At 35.8% G+C, this 18,260-nt stretch overlaps 1 protein-coding gene across 2 annotated transcripts; it reads left to right on the top strand.

Moving 5' to 3' along the window:
- Nucleotides 1–2,134: 2,134 nt before the first annotated feature.
- Nucleotides 2,135–17,781, top strand: LOC308685697 (uncharacterized protein). Of its 2 annotated transcripts, none has more exons than XM_081357658.1 (16): nt 2,135–2,199; nt 7,068–7,635; nt 7,890–7,944; nt 8,378–8,457; nt 8,813–8,847; nt 8,984–9,018; nt 11,107–11,218; nt 11,339–11,498; nt 12,652–12,805; nt 12,903–12,919; nt 13,035–13,086; nt 16,368–16,422; nt 16,549–16,711; nt 16,871–16,904; nt 17,184–17,221; nt 17,388–17,781. In XM_081357658.1, exons 1-16 carry the CDS (start codon nt 2,197–2,199, stop codon nt 17,411–17,413), a joined length of 1,587 nt encoding a protein of 528 aa, XP_081213784.1. In that variant the 5' UTR covers nt 2,135–2,196; the 3' UTR covers nt 17,414–17,781. The 2 variants fall into 2 exon arrangements, with proteins under 2 accessions (XP_081213784.1, XP_081213785.1); XM_081357659.1 differs by having other exon boundaries at nt 12,906–12,919; nt 17,388–17,543.
- The last annotated feature ends 479 nt before the right edge of the window (nt 17,782–18,260 follow it).

Consider the following 18,260-nt stretch of genomic DNA (forward strand, 5'->3'; position numbering starts at 1 on the left):
AAAGTCTTGCTGTCATATTTGTTTAGTGCTTTGTAAAGCAGAATCCTAAAACTGTTTGTTTCTAAGTCTAATACATTTTGAATCACATATTTTGAATGTGGATTTGGATGTGTAAACGCCACTGTAGGCAGAAAAATGCACAAACACAAAAATAGCATTGTCCCTTTTGTTTGTAATGAATGGCATATTAGCTACACTATGTTTAAAATATCATACAAAGAATTCTGGGGTTTGAATTAGAATTCTCAAATGCAGTTCTCATGTAAAAAAAAGAAGTTACAAATTCAAGTTGCTTTATACAGGCTAAAACTCCTAATTATGTTTAATGGCTTGAGGGGTGGGGATCTTTAGGCACCTCACGATCCGATTCCAAAACGATTCTTGATCTACTTTTTTTTAATCAGTATTTTTGTTCGGTTTAAAAGAATGAAAAGATTGTGTTGATAAAATCCACTATTGTGTTATTTCACCTATCTGACCGACAGAGGGAGATAAAGCTCTGTTTGGCTCAACATCAGTTTCGATAGGAGAGAACTTTACTGTCAACAAAGACAATATTTGTTTTCCTTTATTTATATTTAGATAAAAAATAAATCATAGCCCAGAGCCATAGGCCGTCAATAAACTAGACTCTGTACGTCCTTACGAAAAAGAAGTTTATTCGAGTGTGCTATTTGTACACTTCTTTTAAACTAAAAATAACTCTACTTTTTCTGTACTTCTCAGAAATATAGGCTACTTTATGTAGCTACTTCTCGAAAATATACTTAAAACTGCACGTATAGCCTACTTAGACAGAAATACTTGTAGCCTACTACTCAATCTTTTGATCGAGAATCAAGTATACTAAGTAGGCTACTTGGCTTGTAGTTTACTCTTTTGATTGAGTAGCCTATTAAATACTTTTCACATAGTTTACATACTGTCTTATAAACGTAAATTGTTTAAAAATATTGATTTATAAAAATAAAATAAAAACATGTATTCCTAATCCTGAGTATCTGAATAGGGTAGGCAGCGGGCTATTATAGTCCACTGGTAGTGCATGTGAATTTACTTCAAATCTATCCATGTTTATGGTAGGGGGCGCTATGACACCTCTTCACAGGTTAAGAATATGCAGAAACAAGTGATAGATTGCTTACGCAAATGTAAAATAAGGCGATCGCTCATCAAACATTGAACAGAACATAAGTTCAAAACTGCCTAACGTTACCGAATGAAATGTTGAACCGAAGAAGAGGAAACGACTGTGAAGCTTTGAGGTGTTGATGGACTCGATCTACGACATCTGTGTTTTGATCATCGTTCTGAATCCCACCCGCGGACGACAAAATGCGATTTTCTTAGCCTTTTGTTTAAAATTTTTTTTTTTTTTTTTTTTTTTTTTTTTATGAAACTTACCCACATACAATTGTTGATATAGAAGGATGCTCTAATAAATGCTCGAATAAAATGTTTTAAACATGGAGAGGGTTAAAGGTATATTTCAAGTATAAAAATGAATACCTAAATAGAAACATATAGTATACTTAAAGTGCAAAAATAAAAAATAGGCTAAATAGTAAACTATATAATAAGTATGATGTTATATTCACTTAAAGAAAAATTGCAAGTACATTTGCAGTATAAAACTACTAAACCAGTAGTTTACTGAGAGTATACTTCAAGCTGTACTTTCATAAACTATAAAACAAGTATTTGACTAGTAAACTATCAGTATATAGGCTCAGTATAGTTGCAGTACAAATGAAAAACATAGTTGTGTACTCAAGAGTTTACAATTAGTCACAAGTAGTATTGAAACAGTAGACTTACAAGTATACTTCTATCACATTGGTAATAGTATAATTTCTACTTAAAGTATAGGCTACTTAAAATATATTTGAACTTTACTTAAGCATACTTAAGATTAATTTAATGTATACTTAATTTTTGTTGTAATGGTGACAATATTTATCATGTTTTGGAATGGAAAGACATGTTTTTTATTTAAATACGTTTCAGACTCATATAACCCGTAGATAGGTGTATATGTAAATGCAGTAGCCCAATGGATTTGTCTTCATTCATTTCTATTTGACTTCCTGCTGTAACAAGTGTGTTTGATCTGTCATCTGCGCTTCAGGAAACTGCCGCAGTCTGCCTCTCAGTTCAGCCGTACTCACATGACATGAAACTTTGGAGATAAAACACATGGTAAGGACACCTTGATCTTCTTCCTAGTGAAACTAACATAAATTAGCATTTTCTATGCTCCATATAATCATTACTGATGAAATGTTTAGTTGATTCTGATACTGATAGCCTATTATAAAATTGACAAACATAAAATCTAAACAGTTGCTGCTCATGTTATAAGTTATTATTTGTATTTGTTTTAGGCAATTATTATTATTATTTAAATAAAAAATAAAAAGCTGACCATTGTACAAAGGCAGTGTCACACAGTGATCTGTACTCCAGTGTTTTTGTTCATCATCAGCATCAGCAGCCGAGACCCCTAGATCCTAAACGCGTGTGGTTGAGTTATTCAGAGATCTGTTCACTCTGAGAAGCAGTGAGGAGACTCTAATCGTGTTTTTTTATACCATAAGATAATGTTTAACCCTGGGGTAATGTGATTCAGCGTTGTCTTGTTACAGGTTGTTCATTCTTTTTTCACACTGTATACTTTTAACAACTTTTCAATGTCCTTTCAAAATGATAATGAGACAATAAAAAGCTGTTAAATGTACCTGGAAAACTTTTTCATATCCTTAAATTTCACACTCTGCACTTAATCACTTTTATATGATTATAATTTAGGCCTATTATAATAGATAATAATAGATAACAGGTAAACACACATACAGTACACATACACACACACACACACACACATGTCTGGTTCACTAGCTTTAACTGTATATTCTCTCCTCTTACACTAACTCTACCCCTAAACCTACTCATCACAGAAAACATGCTCAATTTTTACAAAAAAAACAACAACAAACTAATTCTGTATGATTTAGAAGCTTGTTTCCTTATGGGGGCCTCAATTTAGGTTCATGAAGAGACACACACACACATGTATATATATATTGAATTATTGTACTTTAGAATGAAATAAGTGATTTCTTAAATGTCAAGTCAAGTCATCTTCATTTATATAGCGCTTTTAACAATGTAGATTGTTTCAATGCAGCTTTACAGAGATAAATGCATCATTTAAGGTAACAAGAGATTGTTTTGGCTTTATAGCGGTTCTTTAATAAAGTTATTTTCCAGCTAAAGTTAGTTTTGATTGATTCGCTTCTGTCGCAACGATCATTTGTTATTAAATTTGGGGCCGCTAAGACGACACCATTCTCTCTACACAGACTGTAAACGCAAACCTGTGAGAAACGCTGATGGCGTTCAAATGCGCATTAAGAATTGGTTCTATAGTTATGTGCGTTTGAATATATGTGGGCAGGTTTGTAATTCCCTACAAACCAAGCCTAAACAAAGTACTTGTCTTTCCTTATAAATTTTGATAAAGAATTTTATTTTATTTTGTCACTTCGGGGCAGGAACGCGAAACGAATTTTCCCGACAACGCCTTATCTGTAGAGTGGTAAAGGGATCCTCCATAGGGAGAGACTAGTTGGCACTGCGTTGTCATCGGGTCCAGGCGAAGGTCCTTCATCAGATCTGGATACGGCCTGGATCCGTCAGCCTGCGGGAAAACCTCGGGATAAAAAAAGACACTAAAATTAGCGTAGATGCCATTCTTCTTATGATGTAACGAGTACATCAGGATTTATGGGAAGTGTTCCCGGTTCCGGCTGACCTAATCTATGCAGCCTAACATTGAATTATAGAAGTCTATAATGTATTATGAGGTCAAAGAGATGTGTCTTTAATCTAGCTTTGAACTGACAGAGTGTGTCTGCTTCCCGGACAATGTTAGAAAAACTGTTCCAAAGTTTTGGTGCTAAATAGGAGAAGGATCTACCGCCAGCAGTCGATTTTGATATTCTAGGTATTATCAACTGGCCAGAATTTGAGATCGCAATAGACGTGAAGGACTATAATGCGTTAAGAGCTCGCTCAAGTACTGCGGAGCTAAACCATTTAGTGCTTTGTAAGTGATCAGCAATATTTTAAAATTGATGCGATGTTTAATAGGGAGCCAATGCAGTGTTGACAGAACTGGGCTAATATGGTCATACTTCCTGGTTCTGGTAAGAAGTCGAGCTGCTGCATTTTGAACTAGCTGTAGTTTGTTTATTAAGCGTGCAGGGCAACCACCCAGTAGAGCATTACAATAATCTAGCCTTGAGGTCATGAACGCATGAACTAATTGTTCCGCATTTGTCAATGAGAGCATATGGCGTAATTTAGATATATTTTTAAGATGGAAAAATGCGGTTTTACAGATAGTGGACACGTGACTTTCAAATGAAAGATTGGTATCAAAGAGCACACCCAGGTTCCTAACCGACGACGAAGACTTGACAGAGCAGCCATCAAGTGTTAGACAGTATTCTAGGTTATTACTGTACGTGAGGACGTTTTTTGTCCAATAATTAGAATCTCTGTTTTTTCAGAATTTAGATTGAATGTGATTATTGATGTAGTAAATCAAACGCTGGGCACCCACCACAAACTAGAGATATTCTGTTTAGTGGTCAGTCTTATAACAAAATGGAAAAAAATGACTAGCGTTTCCTTTCCCCTACAATATAATAGTGTGAACATTATGGTGTGATCTTAAAGGGTGAGTGAATGATGATGGAATGTGGCTAGAACAGATTTGACAAAGCTTTCGTTTTTCTTTTGTCATTGACACGAGTTGCGTTTTTAGCAAGGCATGCAGCTGAAGGCTCACTATTGGCTGCCGTTTCTACAGCAACCACTGTTGTGTGATGTGCTGTGCAAAGGTGTGTGGTTGAAGACACTTCCTGTGCCTCACTATTGTTCTGAATCTGCTGCTCACTTCATGACAGTTCATTATCTTCCCCACAATGTTTGATGTCGTGAAGTTGCATGAAATATGATGCAGGTTAGCAGATGCATCAAGTGCATGTAGTCACCATTTAAAGAATGTAATAAGGACAAATCAGAAACATGCACTGCCCAGTCTTAATGAGGGTAGAAGATGCTATTATGACAGTGTGTGGTCAGGTCCATTGTAGTCCATTCTGCTAACACCAGAGAGATGGCTTACTTCTGCTAAAACTTCTACCTTCCCCTACTGGTTTTGATCAGTGCCTATTTTTCAACAAACAAACAACAATGCATTCTATTGAAATTAAGTACGCTGAGCTGAAGGTTTCGGGTTCATTACAAGTTAAACTATCGATAGCATCTGTGGCCTACTCTTGATTACCACAGAAAATTATTTCGACTCGTCCCTCAGTTTATTAGGACAAACAAAGATGCAAATAAATACTATGGAAGTCTTCTTATTTTTGGTTAAACATGGTGTTAACAAAGGTAAACCTGAAATGCTGTTTGGAACATGTATTTTCTTCAGTAATCTGAGTGAAACGGGACTTTCAAATATTCAAATCAAGGTTTGATCACATAAGCGAAATTTCCAGTTGTCCACTATCAATAATGTAGTGATGGGTGAAGTACGGCTCACACAGAAGTCAATTTCAAACCAAGTAGCATTCGTAAAATTTGCATAAAAAACCTGATGCAAAGTCTTTGTTATGAAATGGTTTACCTTTAATGGATGTCACTGAGCAACGTTAAATGTGATTAAGGAGTCGGGAATTGATTGGTTCTTGTGAAGTGGGCATTACATACAGTGCTAGAACAGAGCCAGACGGTTGGATGGGGGAGACTGCAAAGTAAAAGGAATATGTGAATGAATGTCATTTTTGATATTCTGAGATTTTGAAGATAAACAAAACCAAGAAGTACAATGCCTTGCAATGCCTTGCCCCATAGACTTCTAATAGTCAGTGAATTAATGCTAGTCAGTTCGTATGGGGTTTTCAATGACTAGATTTTGGTAATAAACTCATGCCTCAGTTGATGACTTATTACAGTGAATTATTTCTAGTTAAAATCATTTTCTCTAGTCCAAAAAGCTTAATCCATTTTAAACCTATAACAATCTTTTAGCTGTTTGAAGTGAGACAGACCTATCCATCCATTCGTCACAAGAATTCACACTATAGCTCAGATAGTGATTTTTTTTTTGGTTGAAAACTCACACCTGCTCTGTTGCCTGCATGCAAACAGTTTTTTCCATCTCAGACTTGTTAATATTGTGTGGTAAAGCACCCACAAGGTCAGATGCTGTTTATATGAATGTTTATATGACAGAAGCCATCAGTGCTACAACCATGTCATGTACTGGTTGTCCTAGTTCCTCTCGGCAGAAACACAACATTTCAGTCTAACAGTCTAACATCACAACATCTTACTGCAAATTATTAACTCAGAATGGTCGTTTTATTCACAGGGTTGGTCTGCTACTTATTTAATAACAGATTGAACAGGATATATTTCTTTTGATTTTCATAAGTGCACTTTTTACTGTTTTCATAAAGTAACACTTTTACATTTATAAAACACTGATAACCACCTTAAAAACACAAGAGAAAGTCACACAATGAATCAAAGTTCATCACATGAAGCTTCTCTACAAGTTAAGGTACAGAAGTTAATGTATAGAACTTGCACAATCACGCACACAAATGCAAAACACCATCATGGTAACATAGGCTATATGAAACTAAAATAATGCAGTAAACATTTATTTAACAACATGTAACAAGAAACCCAAATGTACATTTAAAAACTATTTTAATGAAAAATCATCAAATGTGAGGACTCAGAATATTCAGGAAAATGTCCATTTATGTTTTTTCATTGTAAATTAGGATGACTTGACTACATTTAACAGTATTTTACTGTAAAAATGCATGAAATGTCTCATTAGAGCTATTACATTTATCACCATATAAAGTAAGGGAACATACTAGTAAGAAGTTAACAGGTTTTTACCTGTGAAATGCACAAGTCAAAAGGGAACTTGAATTGTTTTAGAGCTCCAATGAGAATTAATTTTATTTTCTTTATAGGAGGAAAATGTGGATGTTAAGGCCCTCCGGGCCAAATTTCACGCTCAGTTAGAAATGGCAGGTTCCGGAGGTGTATCCGCCATCAAACCTCACATGGTTGGTGCGCTGCCAGAGTCTTTAACCAATGGAGCGCTCCGAAACAAGACTTCAGTTGTGCCTCCAAGAGCAATCGTTCCTCTGAGCTCTTCAAGTGAACCAAAGATGTTTCACTCAGGCCCGCAAGGAGTGTTTCCAAGACCTCCTCCCGCTCATCGTTTAGGAGCCCAGGAGAGTCCTAAAATGGCCCCTACGGAGGTCAATGTGCCGAGCAGAGTCAAACTGACTGGAGAACTTCTTCAGAACAAGTTACTAAAACAGCAAAGCTTCATGAAAGAGTCTTCTACTTTCAAACCGCCACTGCCGGGCCAAAGGAGCATATCGGAGGTAATACCGCTAAGGAAGCCGCTTCCCAGTGTCGGGGCACGACCGTCGAAACCAAAACGGCCTCCGTCAGTAAATCTGGATCACTTTCGGAAAAAAGCCCCTGTTGTTCTTCCCAAAAGACCAATAGAATCACAATGTTTGAAAGGTAGGAGCTATTTTGAATGGAAAACAAATGCCTTTTCAAACTTTTATTGCATACACATACAAATCAGTAATAAAAACACATCCCTCATCAATAAATATTTGCATTTATTGGTCATTTTACTTATGATCTAGAACAGGAATTTATAATGTTAGCTATTTTTCATAGACTTTTTCCATGACATGTTGAGCAAGACTTTGTGTTGAATAAGTTTTAACAGAAAAGCTGTTTTACTTGATATATTTGTGTTTGATCAGGACCAGCAAGACCTCCAAATAAACCCAGCCAGTGGACATCATCGTTTCCAGAATTGTGAGTAATATCTGGTTGTTCAATACGTAGTTGTCTAGATTGCCAGTGTGGAAGACAAGGGAAAGCAAACTGTAACAAAGGTGTAATGTTTTCCCTATCAGTATTGTATCTCTGAAGTATAAAGAGACAATAATTCTGAATTGCACAACACAACACCTTCAATTCTATTGTGTCGCTTTATGCATGCATCTTACAGTGCAAACTTTCATCCTGGAAGTATGTGGGTGTAAAGCACGCTCTGTGGCATTTCCTGACTCTTTGTGTTGATTCTTATGAAACCAGCTCAGAAAAGCATGTATTGTGTTGCATTATGTTTATCGGTTGTTTTTATCCCACTGTATTGTCATTAGTGAGTGAAGTATGTTCGTTGTCAATGAGTCTGATTGGGTAAGCGTCTGATCTAACTCTCATTTGCCTGTGTTGTCTGGATCAGAGATGCGCCCCCGGAGCAGGAAACGTATGATGACATCAGCGCACTCCCACCACCTCCTCCCCCGCCTCCCAAGCCAAGAGGTAAACATGAATATTTTCTTTTGAATTTTGCTTGGTGGGTGATAAAGCAGAAGAAAGAATCTCATAGATTTACATTGAGCGACCCAAGCCATATCTGGAGATCAGATTATCATAGAGACTCGAGGGTGGGCTCTTTAAACTCATGCCAGTAAGAAACCACAAAGCAGTGCCCTGGTGACCATCCACAACACCATAGCACTGTGGCGGGCAAAATATTATCTTGCATGTGTCTCAAATGTGTTGTGTGTGTGCGTGTGTGTGTATTTTTTTTCTTTACTATGTGAAGCAGATAATTACAGAATTATTTCTGTAAAAAAATACATTCACCAATCTCGACATACTTCTCATGTTGCAGACTCATGGACTGACAGTTACCCTTCTCAGCACGAGGTGGGTTGTTTTTGCGTGTATGTGTGTCAGAGCGAGTGAAAGTGAGGATGTATGTTTAAGGGTCTCCATGAGCTGTGGTTACGGTGATGTAGTGCAGTCTAGCATGTGCTCTAATATGCTATTTTTTGTATTGTAGGACAGCGATCAAGATATCTATGAAGACCCAGACATGTAAGTCCCTCCCCACTCCACCCAGACCATTACTGAAACTGAATTGCAAAAACAGCTTGTTCACAAATGTTCATAATTATGATGCCACAAACCTGAACACATTAAAATGCACCCCTATACTTAAACTCACTACTTCAGACGTAAGTGCCCTCTAGAAACTTGTGTTCTGCAAGTGAACGGTGCCTTGTGGTGCCATCCCGAAAGAGACACAAAATCACTTTACCTTAACTGTTCCCTGCTGGTGGAATGACCTGCCTAACTCACCCTGAGCTGCTGAGCCATTTTCAAGAAATGGCTTTTTCGTCAACACGTCGTCCATTAATAGTAACACTTACTATTCTATTCTGTACGTCTATTTATTTGCATTTAAATCCTACGTGTACTGTGCTGGACTAACTGGGACTAGTCACAACACTTGCATATTGTTGACCTATTGTTGGTTTGATTGCTTCTATTGCTCTCATCATTTGTAAGTCACTTTGAATGAAAGCGTCTGCTAAATGATTCAAAATTGCACCGCTTGAATTCATGATATATTGATACCTTATCTGATACTGATCAATATTAGAAATGTTTTATTGATAACGGTCGATATTGGATATTTAATATTTAATTGCATGCTAGTTCCCCTATTTAAACAACATTTGCTGTCACTTAAGTGTTTTAAACGCTTTATAATTTATTAAAAATGTTAAACGTAATCTTTAACAAGTCTAAATGAATACCCATTTTTGTACTGTACATTATAATGTGGTGCTAAATTTATGTGTTGTATTATTTAGAGAAATATTATTAATTTAAGTTTAAGTTTGGAGGTCAGTAAATAAATGAATACTTTTATTCAGCAATTATGCATTAAATAATCCAAAGTGACAATAAACTGTTCTAAATGAATGCTGTTCTTTTAAACTTTATATTCTTCAAAGAATCCTGAATTCAAAATAAAATAAAAAATTCTAATAATATAAATCTTCTTTACTATCACTTTTTATCAATTTAACACATCCTTGCTGAATAAAAGTATTGATTTATTTCAAAAAAAGAAAGAAAAAAATTACTGACCAGTAGTGTATATTTTTGTTACAAAAGATTTCTATTTTTAAAACATTTGCTTCTTTTCTTTTCTTTTTTTTTTTTTACTTTTTATTCATCAAACTATCATAAAAAGTATCACAGGTAATGAAAAAAAATATTAAGCAGCAGAACTGTTTCCAACTTTGATAATGAATCATCATATTAGAATGATTTTTAAAGGATCAAGTGATAGACTGGAGTAATGATCCTGAAAATTCAGCTTTGCATCACAGAAATAAATGATCATTTTAAAGTATAATAAATTGAAAACCAATGATTTTAAAATGTAATAATATATCACAATATTAATTTTTTTTTCTGTATTTTTGATCAAATAAATGGAGGCTTGATGAGCAGAAGAAACTTATTTCAAAAACATTAAAAATAGTAATGTTTCCAAACTTTTGGCCTGTACTGTATATTAAAATAGAAACAGTTATTTTAAATTGTAATAAAATTTCACAATATTACTATTTTACTGCATTTTTAATCAAATAAATGCAGCCTTGGTAAACATGAGAGTTGCCTTTTTTTAAAACTGTAGTGTATTTCAAACCACTTGAAATGGTTTATTTGTTTATCTTATTGACCTTAAGATGAAAATAACTACTGGCTTATTGGTATCGGCCTCAATTTTAATATTGGTGCATCCCTGTATATAAGTCTAAAAAGTACAGTAGCAAAAATACTGTAGCCTATTTAATTGTAAGGGTATAAGATGGTCTTGCAAAACTTTTAGTACAAGAAATCTATAATCTATAAATAAATATCTTGTTATATTACAAGCCTCAGACTGCAGAACAATCACTTAAATTATAACCTTTAAAAGAAATGTTCAGCCCAAAATTAACATTATTCTTTACTCTAACTCAATTCACTCACCCTCATGAAATTACTCTTTCCAACAAAAAGAGTAGCATGAACATTCTTCAGAATTTCTCCTTTTGTGTTCCACTGAAGACAGTAAGTGAATTTGGTTTGAACTGTTCTGTTAATTTTAACCATATGTTGCAGACCTGTTCCTGCTGAGAGGAGAGTCTCAAAAGAGAATAAAAAGGTAGAGCTGGACAAGAAAGAACTGAAGGAAACACAGAAGCGGGAAAACGAGTATAGAAAAAAATTTAAGGTAACAATTTTTTCTGTGTTGAAGCTAAAAAGAGGCAGGATGTCATGAATGTGTTTATTGTGCGTTTTCGCATGCTTCCTGCAGACAGTAGCGTGTTCATACTCGTGTTTGATCACACAGCTGAATGGACCTATTGAGGTGATCCACATGGCTCGTGTGCGAGAGGACTGGCAGGGAGGAAAGAATGACCTGATGGTGCGACAGGGGGAGAACGTGGAGATCATCCGTGTGAACAACAACCCTGAAGGGAAATGGCTGGCACGAAACCTGAGGGGCAGCTGTAAGTCAAATAAGCTCAAGTTTGCATAACCTGAAGTCCTAACTGTGACATGATCATGTGAAAATCATGTTTACAGCAAAGCACTTACAGTGGAATTCTTAAATCAGACACAGAGATAAAGTAGAGCAGTATGGTTACATTTATTATTTATGAATTATAGCATTTATTTGAATGAATTATGGCCGTTCACACCAAGAAGGATAACTATATTAGAGTCCACACCAGCGGACTGTATCGTCCTATTTATTGTAAATGTTGTCTGTTACTTTAAATGCTCAAGCTCATTTCAGCAGGGTGGATTCTGATTGGCTGATTAGTATTCAGACAGACCATGGAATATTTGAACTGTAAATATTGTATAATTATCCTTTTGGCTGTGGGACTGCAGTTCTAGGTGGAAGAACTTTGGTTATTTGTACTTTTGGTTATTTATTTACTTTGTATTAAGTTATTTTGTATTTATGAAATGGTGTTTATTTCAATCTATTTTCCCTATAGACTTCCATTGTAAGTGCATTACTATAAACATATTTTTTTCTTCATTTTTTTTTTTTTTTTTACAAATGAGTGGAAAGAAGAGTTTAATTTTTTTTTACATAACTCATTGTTCCGGTAAAACAGTAGACTTCTCTCTGGTGATGTATTCGGTGAACGTGATTTCACCAAGTACAACATGCTCCTGGATCAACATTCCAATCAACCAATCAGATATGAGGGACAAGTTTACAGTTGTAAATATGTCTTGGCAAAATCACGATGACTGATCATGTAATCATTTAGTAATCATTAATTTCTTCAATCATTTAGTGTGCCTAAATCCAGCCTCTTTCTTACAATCAAATTCAAGCTCACATTCAGATCTTCCTCCATTCAATGGAAGTTCAATCGTTGTATTAAACCAAGTCCCCGCCCTACATTTTTTCTTTTTCGATATTCCCATTCACTCAGACATATGTCACAATATGAAAAAAAGAATATGTTTCTACTTTCATTTTGTCAAAACTTTTACTTATATTTAACTACATTTTAACCCAGAATCTTCTTTTAAAGTCTATCTAGCTACCAACTTGGCTGGACATTTTCTTAATAACCAAAGAAAAAAAAAAAACAGTAAAATATTCATAAAGTTATGAATATGTGTTAACCATTGCAGTTGGCTACATCAGTAACTCCTGTGTGGATGTGGATTATGAGGAAGTGAAGCGTAAAATCCGTGGTCAAGCCACCCCCTCCTTCCAGCCTTCTGTAGGCCGGGCCATCGACCCAGAGTTTTATGATGATATCGGCTCCAGCGACCAACTGGACAGGTGAGACCCCAAGCCTCATGTTGAGGGAAGACAGAGGATGTTTCTTATATGACTCAAAAGTTTGAGCTCATATTGTGTTTTCTTCTTCTCTTTGCAGCAGTTTTCACAGTGATGGTAAGTTAACGTACACCAACTAATCTTTTAGAGGGCTTTTATGCATTGGTTTGAAAAGTCTTTTTTCAGAGATTGTTCTGCATGGATTGATATGTTTGGGTTCTGCTATTCTCAGATGTTTATGATGACGTGGACCATGAGTTTCCTCCTCCTCCCCCAGAGATCAGGTGTCTATTGTCTTTCTTTCTTTTGTTTTAACAAATGGACCGTAGTCACCAATATTTCATTTTACACAAATGAAAATGAGGCTGTGAGAGAACAGATTGCACTCTTAGAAGAAACGTTTCTATATGGAACCTTAAAGTCCTCATGAAATCAAAATTGAAGTTTTTTGTCTTTCAGTTTGAATATTTTAGACTTAATGTTATCTAAAAGCTAGTGTGCTCCAAAACTGTGACCAAATTTGAATTTGGACTACATTAAAAATAGACGCTGAAGCTGTGGCTAAAATCGGTCACTTATTCACACATTTACTATTTTCTACATGGTGAATGGCACATAGTGCACTATAAAGGGGATAGGGAAATATTCAGACAGTGTAAATATACACTCACCTAAAGGATTATTAGGAACACCTGTTCAATTTCTCATTAATGCAATTATCTAATCAACCAATCACATGGCAGTTGCTTCAATGCATTTAGGGGTTTGGTCCTGGTCAAGACAATCTCCTGAACTCCAAACTGAATGTCAGAATGGGAAAGAAAGGTGATTTTGAGCGTGGCATGGTTGTTGGTGCCAGACGGGCCGGTCTGAGTATTTTACAATCTGCTCAGTTACTGGGATTTTCACGCACAACCATTTCTAGGGTTTACAAAGAATGGTGTGAAAAGGGAAAAACATCCAGTATGCGGCAGTCCTGTGGGCGAAAATGCCTTGTTGATGCTAGAGGTCAGAGGAGAATGGGCCGACTGATTCAAGCTGATAGAAGAGCAACTTTGACTGAAATAACCACTCGTTACAACCGAGGTATGCAGCAAAGCATTTGTGAAGCCACAACACGCACAACCTTGAGGCGGATGTGCTACAACAGCAGAAGACCCCACCGGGTACCACTCATCTCCACTACAAATAGGAAAAAGAGGCTACAATTTGCACAAGCTCACCAAAATTGGACAGTTGAAGACTGGAAAAATGTTGCCTGGTCTGATGAGTCTCGATTTCTGTTGAGACATTCAGATGGTAGAGTCAGAATTTGCCGTAAACAGAATGAGAACATGGATCCATCATGCCTTGTTACCACTGTGCAGGCTGGTGGTGGTGGTGTAATGGTGTGGGGGATGTTTTCTTGGCACACTTTAGCCCCCTTAGTGCCAATTGGGCATCGTTTAAATGCCACTGCCTACCTGAGCATTGTTTCTGACCATGTCCATCCCTTTATGACCACCATGTACCCATCCTCTTATGGCTACTTCCAGCAGGATAATGCACCATGTCACAAAGCTCGAATCATTTCAAATTGGTTTCTTGAACATGACAATGAGTTCACTGTACTAAAATGGCCCCCACAGTCACCAGATCTCAACCCAATAGAGCATCTTTGGGATGTGGTGGAACGGGAGCTTCGTGCCCTGGATGTGCATCCCACAAATCTCCATCAACTGCAAGATGCTATCCTATCAATATGGGCCAACATTTCTAAAGAATGCTTTCAGCACCTTGTTGAATCAATGCCACGTAGAATTAAGGCAGTTCTGAAGGTGAAAGGGGGTCAAACACAGTATTAGTATGGTGTTCCTAATAATCCTTTAGGTGGGTGTACTTTCCATTGGGGTAAATGAAGTTTGGTTTCACGTTAGTGTTACGCGAACCCCTGCTGCGACACACACAGTCTGCTCCGGTCCAGAGACACGATACACAGAGCAGAGTGTGAAAGATGTGCAAGTCGAGTAGATTAGGAGGAGAAACGGTCTGAGATTTGGAGGAAACTGGGGCTTTACCGAGCTCAATGGCTCTGGCCGAGCTTCGATATAAACCAAACACTATTGGCTATTTTAATAAAGGGGAGGAGCTGTTCGATATGTTATTACCTGTATTCCTGTTTCAGTGGAAATGAAGTCAACACTAAATAATGCTGCGCGTTTCAAGGCACTTCAGTGGGGCTTCAAGGGTTCTGTCAGGTGCTTCATTCATGGGTTTCTATCATGGGATCATTTTATGGATTTAATTTAAATTATTTAATCATAGTTTATTTTGAATAAAGTTTGTGAATCAAACAGCTCGTAAACATACTTCATGACCAGAAAAAACAAAGCAATAACCCATTAAACATTATGCAATCATTTAAGTCATTTCTCCTTACCTTTTTTCCCGTCTGTTTAGTGCGTTCTACTGTTGTGTGCCATAGTGTCGATCACTCGGATGATGGAACTACAAAATACGACTGAAAATAATAATAATTTAATAAACCTAGGTTGCCAATATTTGACTTGACTTAGACGTAGAACATCACAGACTCATTTTCATTTACTAAAGGTGAGGCCACAAGTTGTTTGGGGAATTTTCGCAGGCAAAATCCAGTCATTTCAATAGGAATCCATGCAATTTGGAATTTCGCATGAGGGTGAAAGATTTCCCCATGCAGATTCCACAGCGAGTTCAAGTCGGTCACATAGATTTGCTGCATTGACCATCAGAAAGCTGCTTGGTTTGAAAGAGTGAGTTCTGTGTGATGTGTGCCTCAGGTCTGTACATCGCTACAGCTACACTGTAGACAACAGACAATGGACCTGCTTTTGCCTGCAAAATTTGCCAAAATTTCAGTGATGTGACCGCACCTTAAGGCATATATGTCTGTGTGTTGATGATCCATTACAAAACAAGCAATCGCACCAATTGTTTTCCTTTTATTTGCTATTTTTGTGTCACATTGTATGTATGAAAGCCTCTGAAGTGTCTCTCTTCAGCTTGATGTGCTTTAAACAAAACTTTCTAAATCCCATTTGAATTGTATGTTAATGGATAACTAAAGTGTAAACTACCACAGAGGATAAAGAGAGCTTTTGTTTTAGCTTCCCTAACCTGAGGCCAGTGGCTTAAACATAGCTGCCAAGTTAAGACTGACCAACTAGCAATTAGTTAGGACTCATCAGTCTTACTTTTCGGATACCCTTTTATTTTACTCCCTTAAAAAAGTTATAACCTACGGAGCCCCTAAAGGGACATGGTGAAGAAAAAAAAAATTCTCCCACACATGTTTTTGCATTCCCACAAGAAACTTTGCAGTCAAAGTTATTTTTCCTCCCATCTCATATTTGTTTCCAACACTCTGTAAAAAAAAACAGTCTTTGACTTCAGAACAAATCAAATCTCTTTTTCTTTCAAAATTAACATCACACCCTGAATGGTTAGGTGTTTTTTTTATTATTATTATTATTTTAAATGTTCTGTGCACTAGTGAACATCATGCATATGAGAGTTAAGATTAATACCATATGTTTTTGTTTAGCCATGATCCGAAAAAGGCCAAGCAGCAGGAGAAAGAGTTGAGAAAGAAATTCAAGGTAAATCTGTCTTACTTTTGTCCATTTTTTTTAACTGTTTAGCTTCAATTCTTGTTGATCATTGCCATGAGAAGCTGTAAGATGTCTTAAATTGTAAAATATAAAAGATATCAAACTATTTAACAGTTTGAAGGGCCCATCCGAGTTCTATACAGCATGATGGTGGACCCTAATGCCAGTTTGAAGAAGGCTGGGACCAAAGAGCTTTCGGTGATCCGTGGAGAGATTCTTGAGGTTATACAGGAGACCAGCAAGAAGCGAGTTCTGTGCCGTAACAGCGAGGGGAAATGTGAGTCAGACACCACCTGCTGGGAAATATATGCTATTGAAGCTTTGCCTTCTTCAGTTCTACTAAAACCGAGAGCACAGTGATTTAAAGATCAGCTTTTATTTTGAATAAAATCATTTATCATGATTAAATGATTGTATACTCTTTCTCTTTGCACAGATGGATATGTGCCCTTGAATTACCTCCTGCATGAGTATGTATTCATTTATTTATATACAGTAGTACACAATCCCCCGGTTTCATACACAAGGCATAAGCTGTTTTAACTGAAAGCAACTTCCACTGGCATGTCTTAAAATATGTTGTTTCAAGATGCAGAGCAGTAATGTTTCTTCTCTAAGGCACATTTATAAAAGCTACCTCAATGTCCTAATTAAACTAATCCTGGCTTAATCTAAGCCTTGTCTGGGAAACCAATTTTACTTATTTTTTTCTTCCTTTTTTTAATGTTATCCTCTGTTATCATTTTCAGGGAGAATGATGTTTATGATGACATTGACAATGCTTCAGGTACATCATTTTCTCCTAAATTAAAATGTTTTACTTTTTAATGCTAGCTGTTGTAGTATAAAAAAATATGTTTTATTAATTTTATTTGTAATTATAATAGCAAATAATTCTAAAAAAATTAACATGATTTGATTTATTAATTGTGTATTTGTTTGTTTAATGGCAGATATATATGACAATGATGACAGCTGACCTGTTTGAAGATGATGGGGATAATCTATATATAAAAGTGTTTTTACCTGAGAAAGTAAAAAGAGACTGAACCTCATCTGTTCCCTGTAACAAACGGATGAAATGTTTTGAACCTATTTGCTTCAGGAAACTAAAGCTAAAAGTTTTGTATATTGTAGAAATAATTATTATCGAACATTATAATTATAAGTATTATTATTGAAAAAAAAATATTTTGTAAAGATTTTAGTTGTAATTATCATAGGGATGATTTAATATTTGTTAGATTTGATACCTGCTGTTAGATCTTTCTCTTTTGTGGTATTGACATTCCAGCACTGTTAAAAAAAAAGAAAAGAAAAGAAATAAAGTTTTTATATTTCATTTGATATATTTATTTACTTATTTATTGGTGGTTCATTATTCACTTGTAAACGTGTAACTGTACTGTGTCACTGTGTAACTATTACAATAATGATGCTCTTTCTTCTTCTTCTTCTTCTTCTTCTTCTTGCAATGCAATGCCAAGTGTTTTCTTCACCAACACATCAGCACATTTTTTAATTAGATTTTTTTTTTGTTCTTCATATTTTTCTGAAGAACAAAATTATATTGTTAATATTTTAATTGTTTTGACAAAGTTTTACATGCACAAGACAAAACATTTTTAATATAAAACAAATATATTACATTTTCTAATTCTGATTTTCTAATTCCTTTCAAATATGAAAACACAAAACAACAAACTCATAAAAACTGTCACATATCACTGTATGTAAAGGCCCAAACATTTATTTATTCATATACATATAGGCAATAACTGTACTAAATATTGACTTTTGTTATTGTTTTTAATTTTTTAATTTTT

This window comes from Scardinius erythrophthalmus, assembly GCF_964197995.2.
Source record: "Scardinius erythrophthalmus genome assembly, chromosome: 25".
NCBI classification, from domain to species: Eukaryota; Metazoa; Chordata; class Actinopteri; order Cypriniformes; family Leuciscidae; genus Scardinius; species Scardinius erythrophthalmus.

What these genes read in the sequence shown, in the direction of transcription:
- LOC308685697 (XM_081357658.1), top strand. An exon ending in AGTATAGAAAAAAATTTAAG is followed by an intron (nt 11,219 to 11,338) that starts GTAACAATTTTT and finishes TTGATCACACAG; the next exon opens with CTGAATGGACCTATTGAGGT. An exon ending in CCGTAACAGCGAGGGGAAAT is followed by an intron (nt 16,712 to 16,870) that starts GTGAGTCAGACA and finishes CTCTTTGCACAG; the next exon opens with ATGGATATGTGCCCTTGAAT.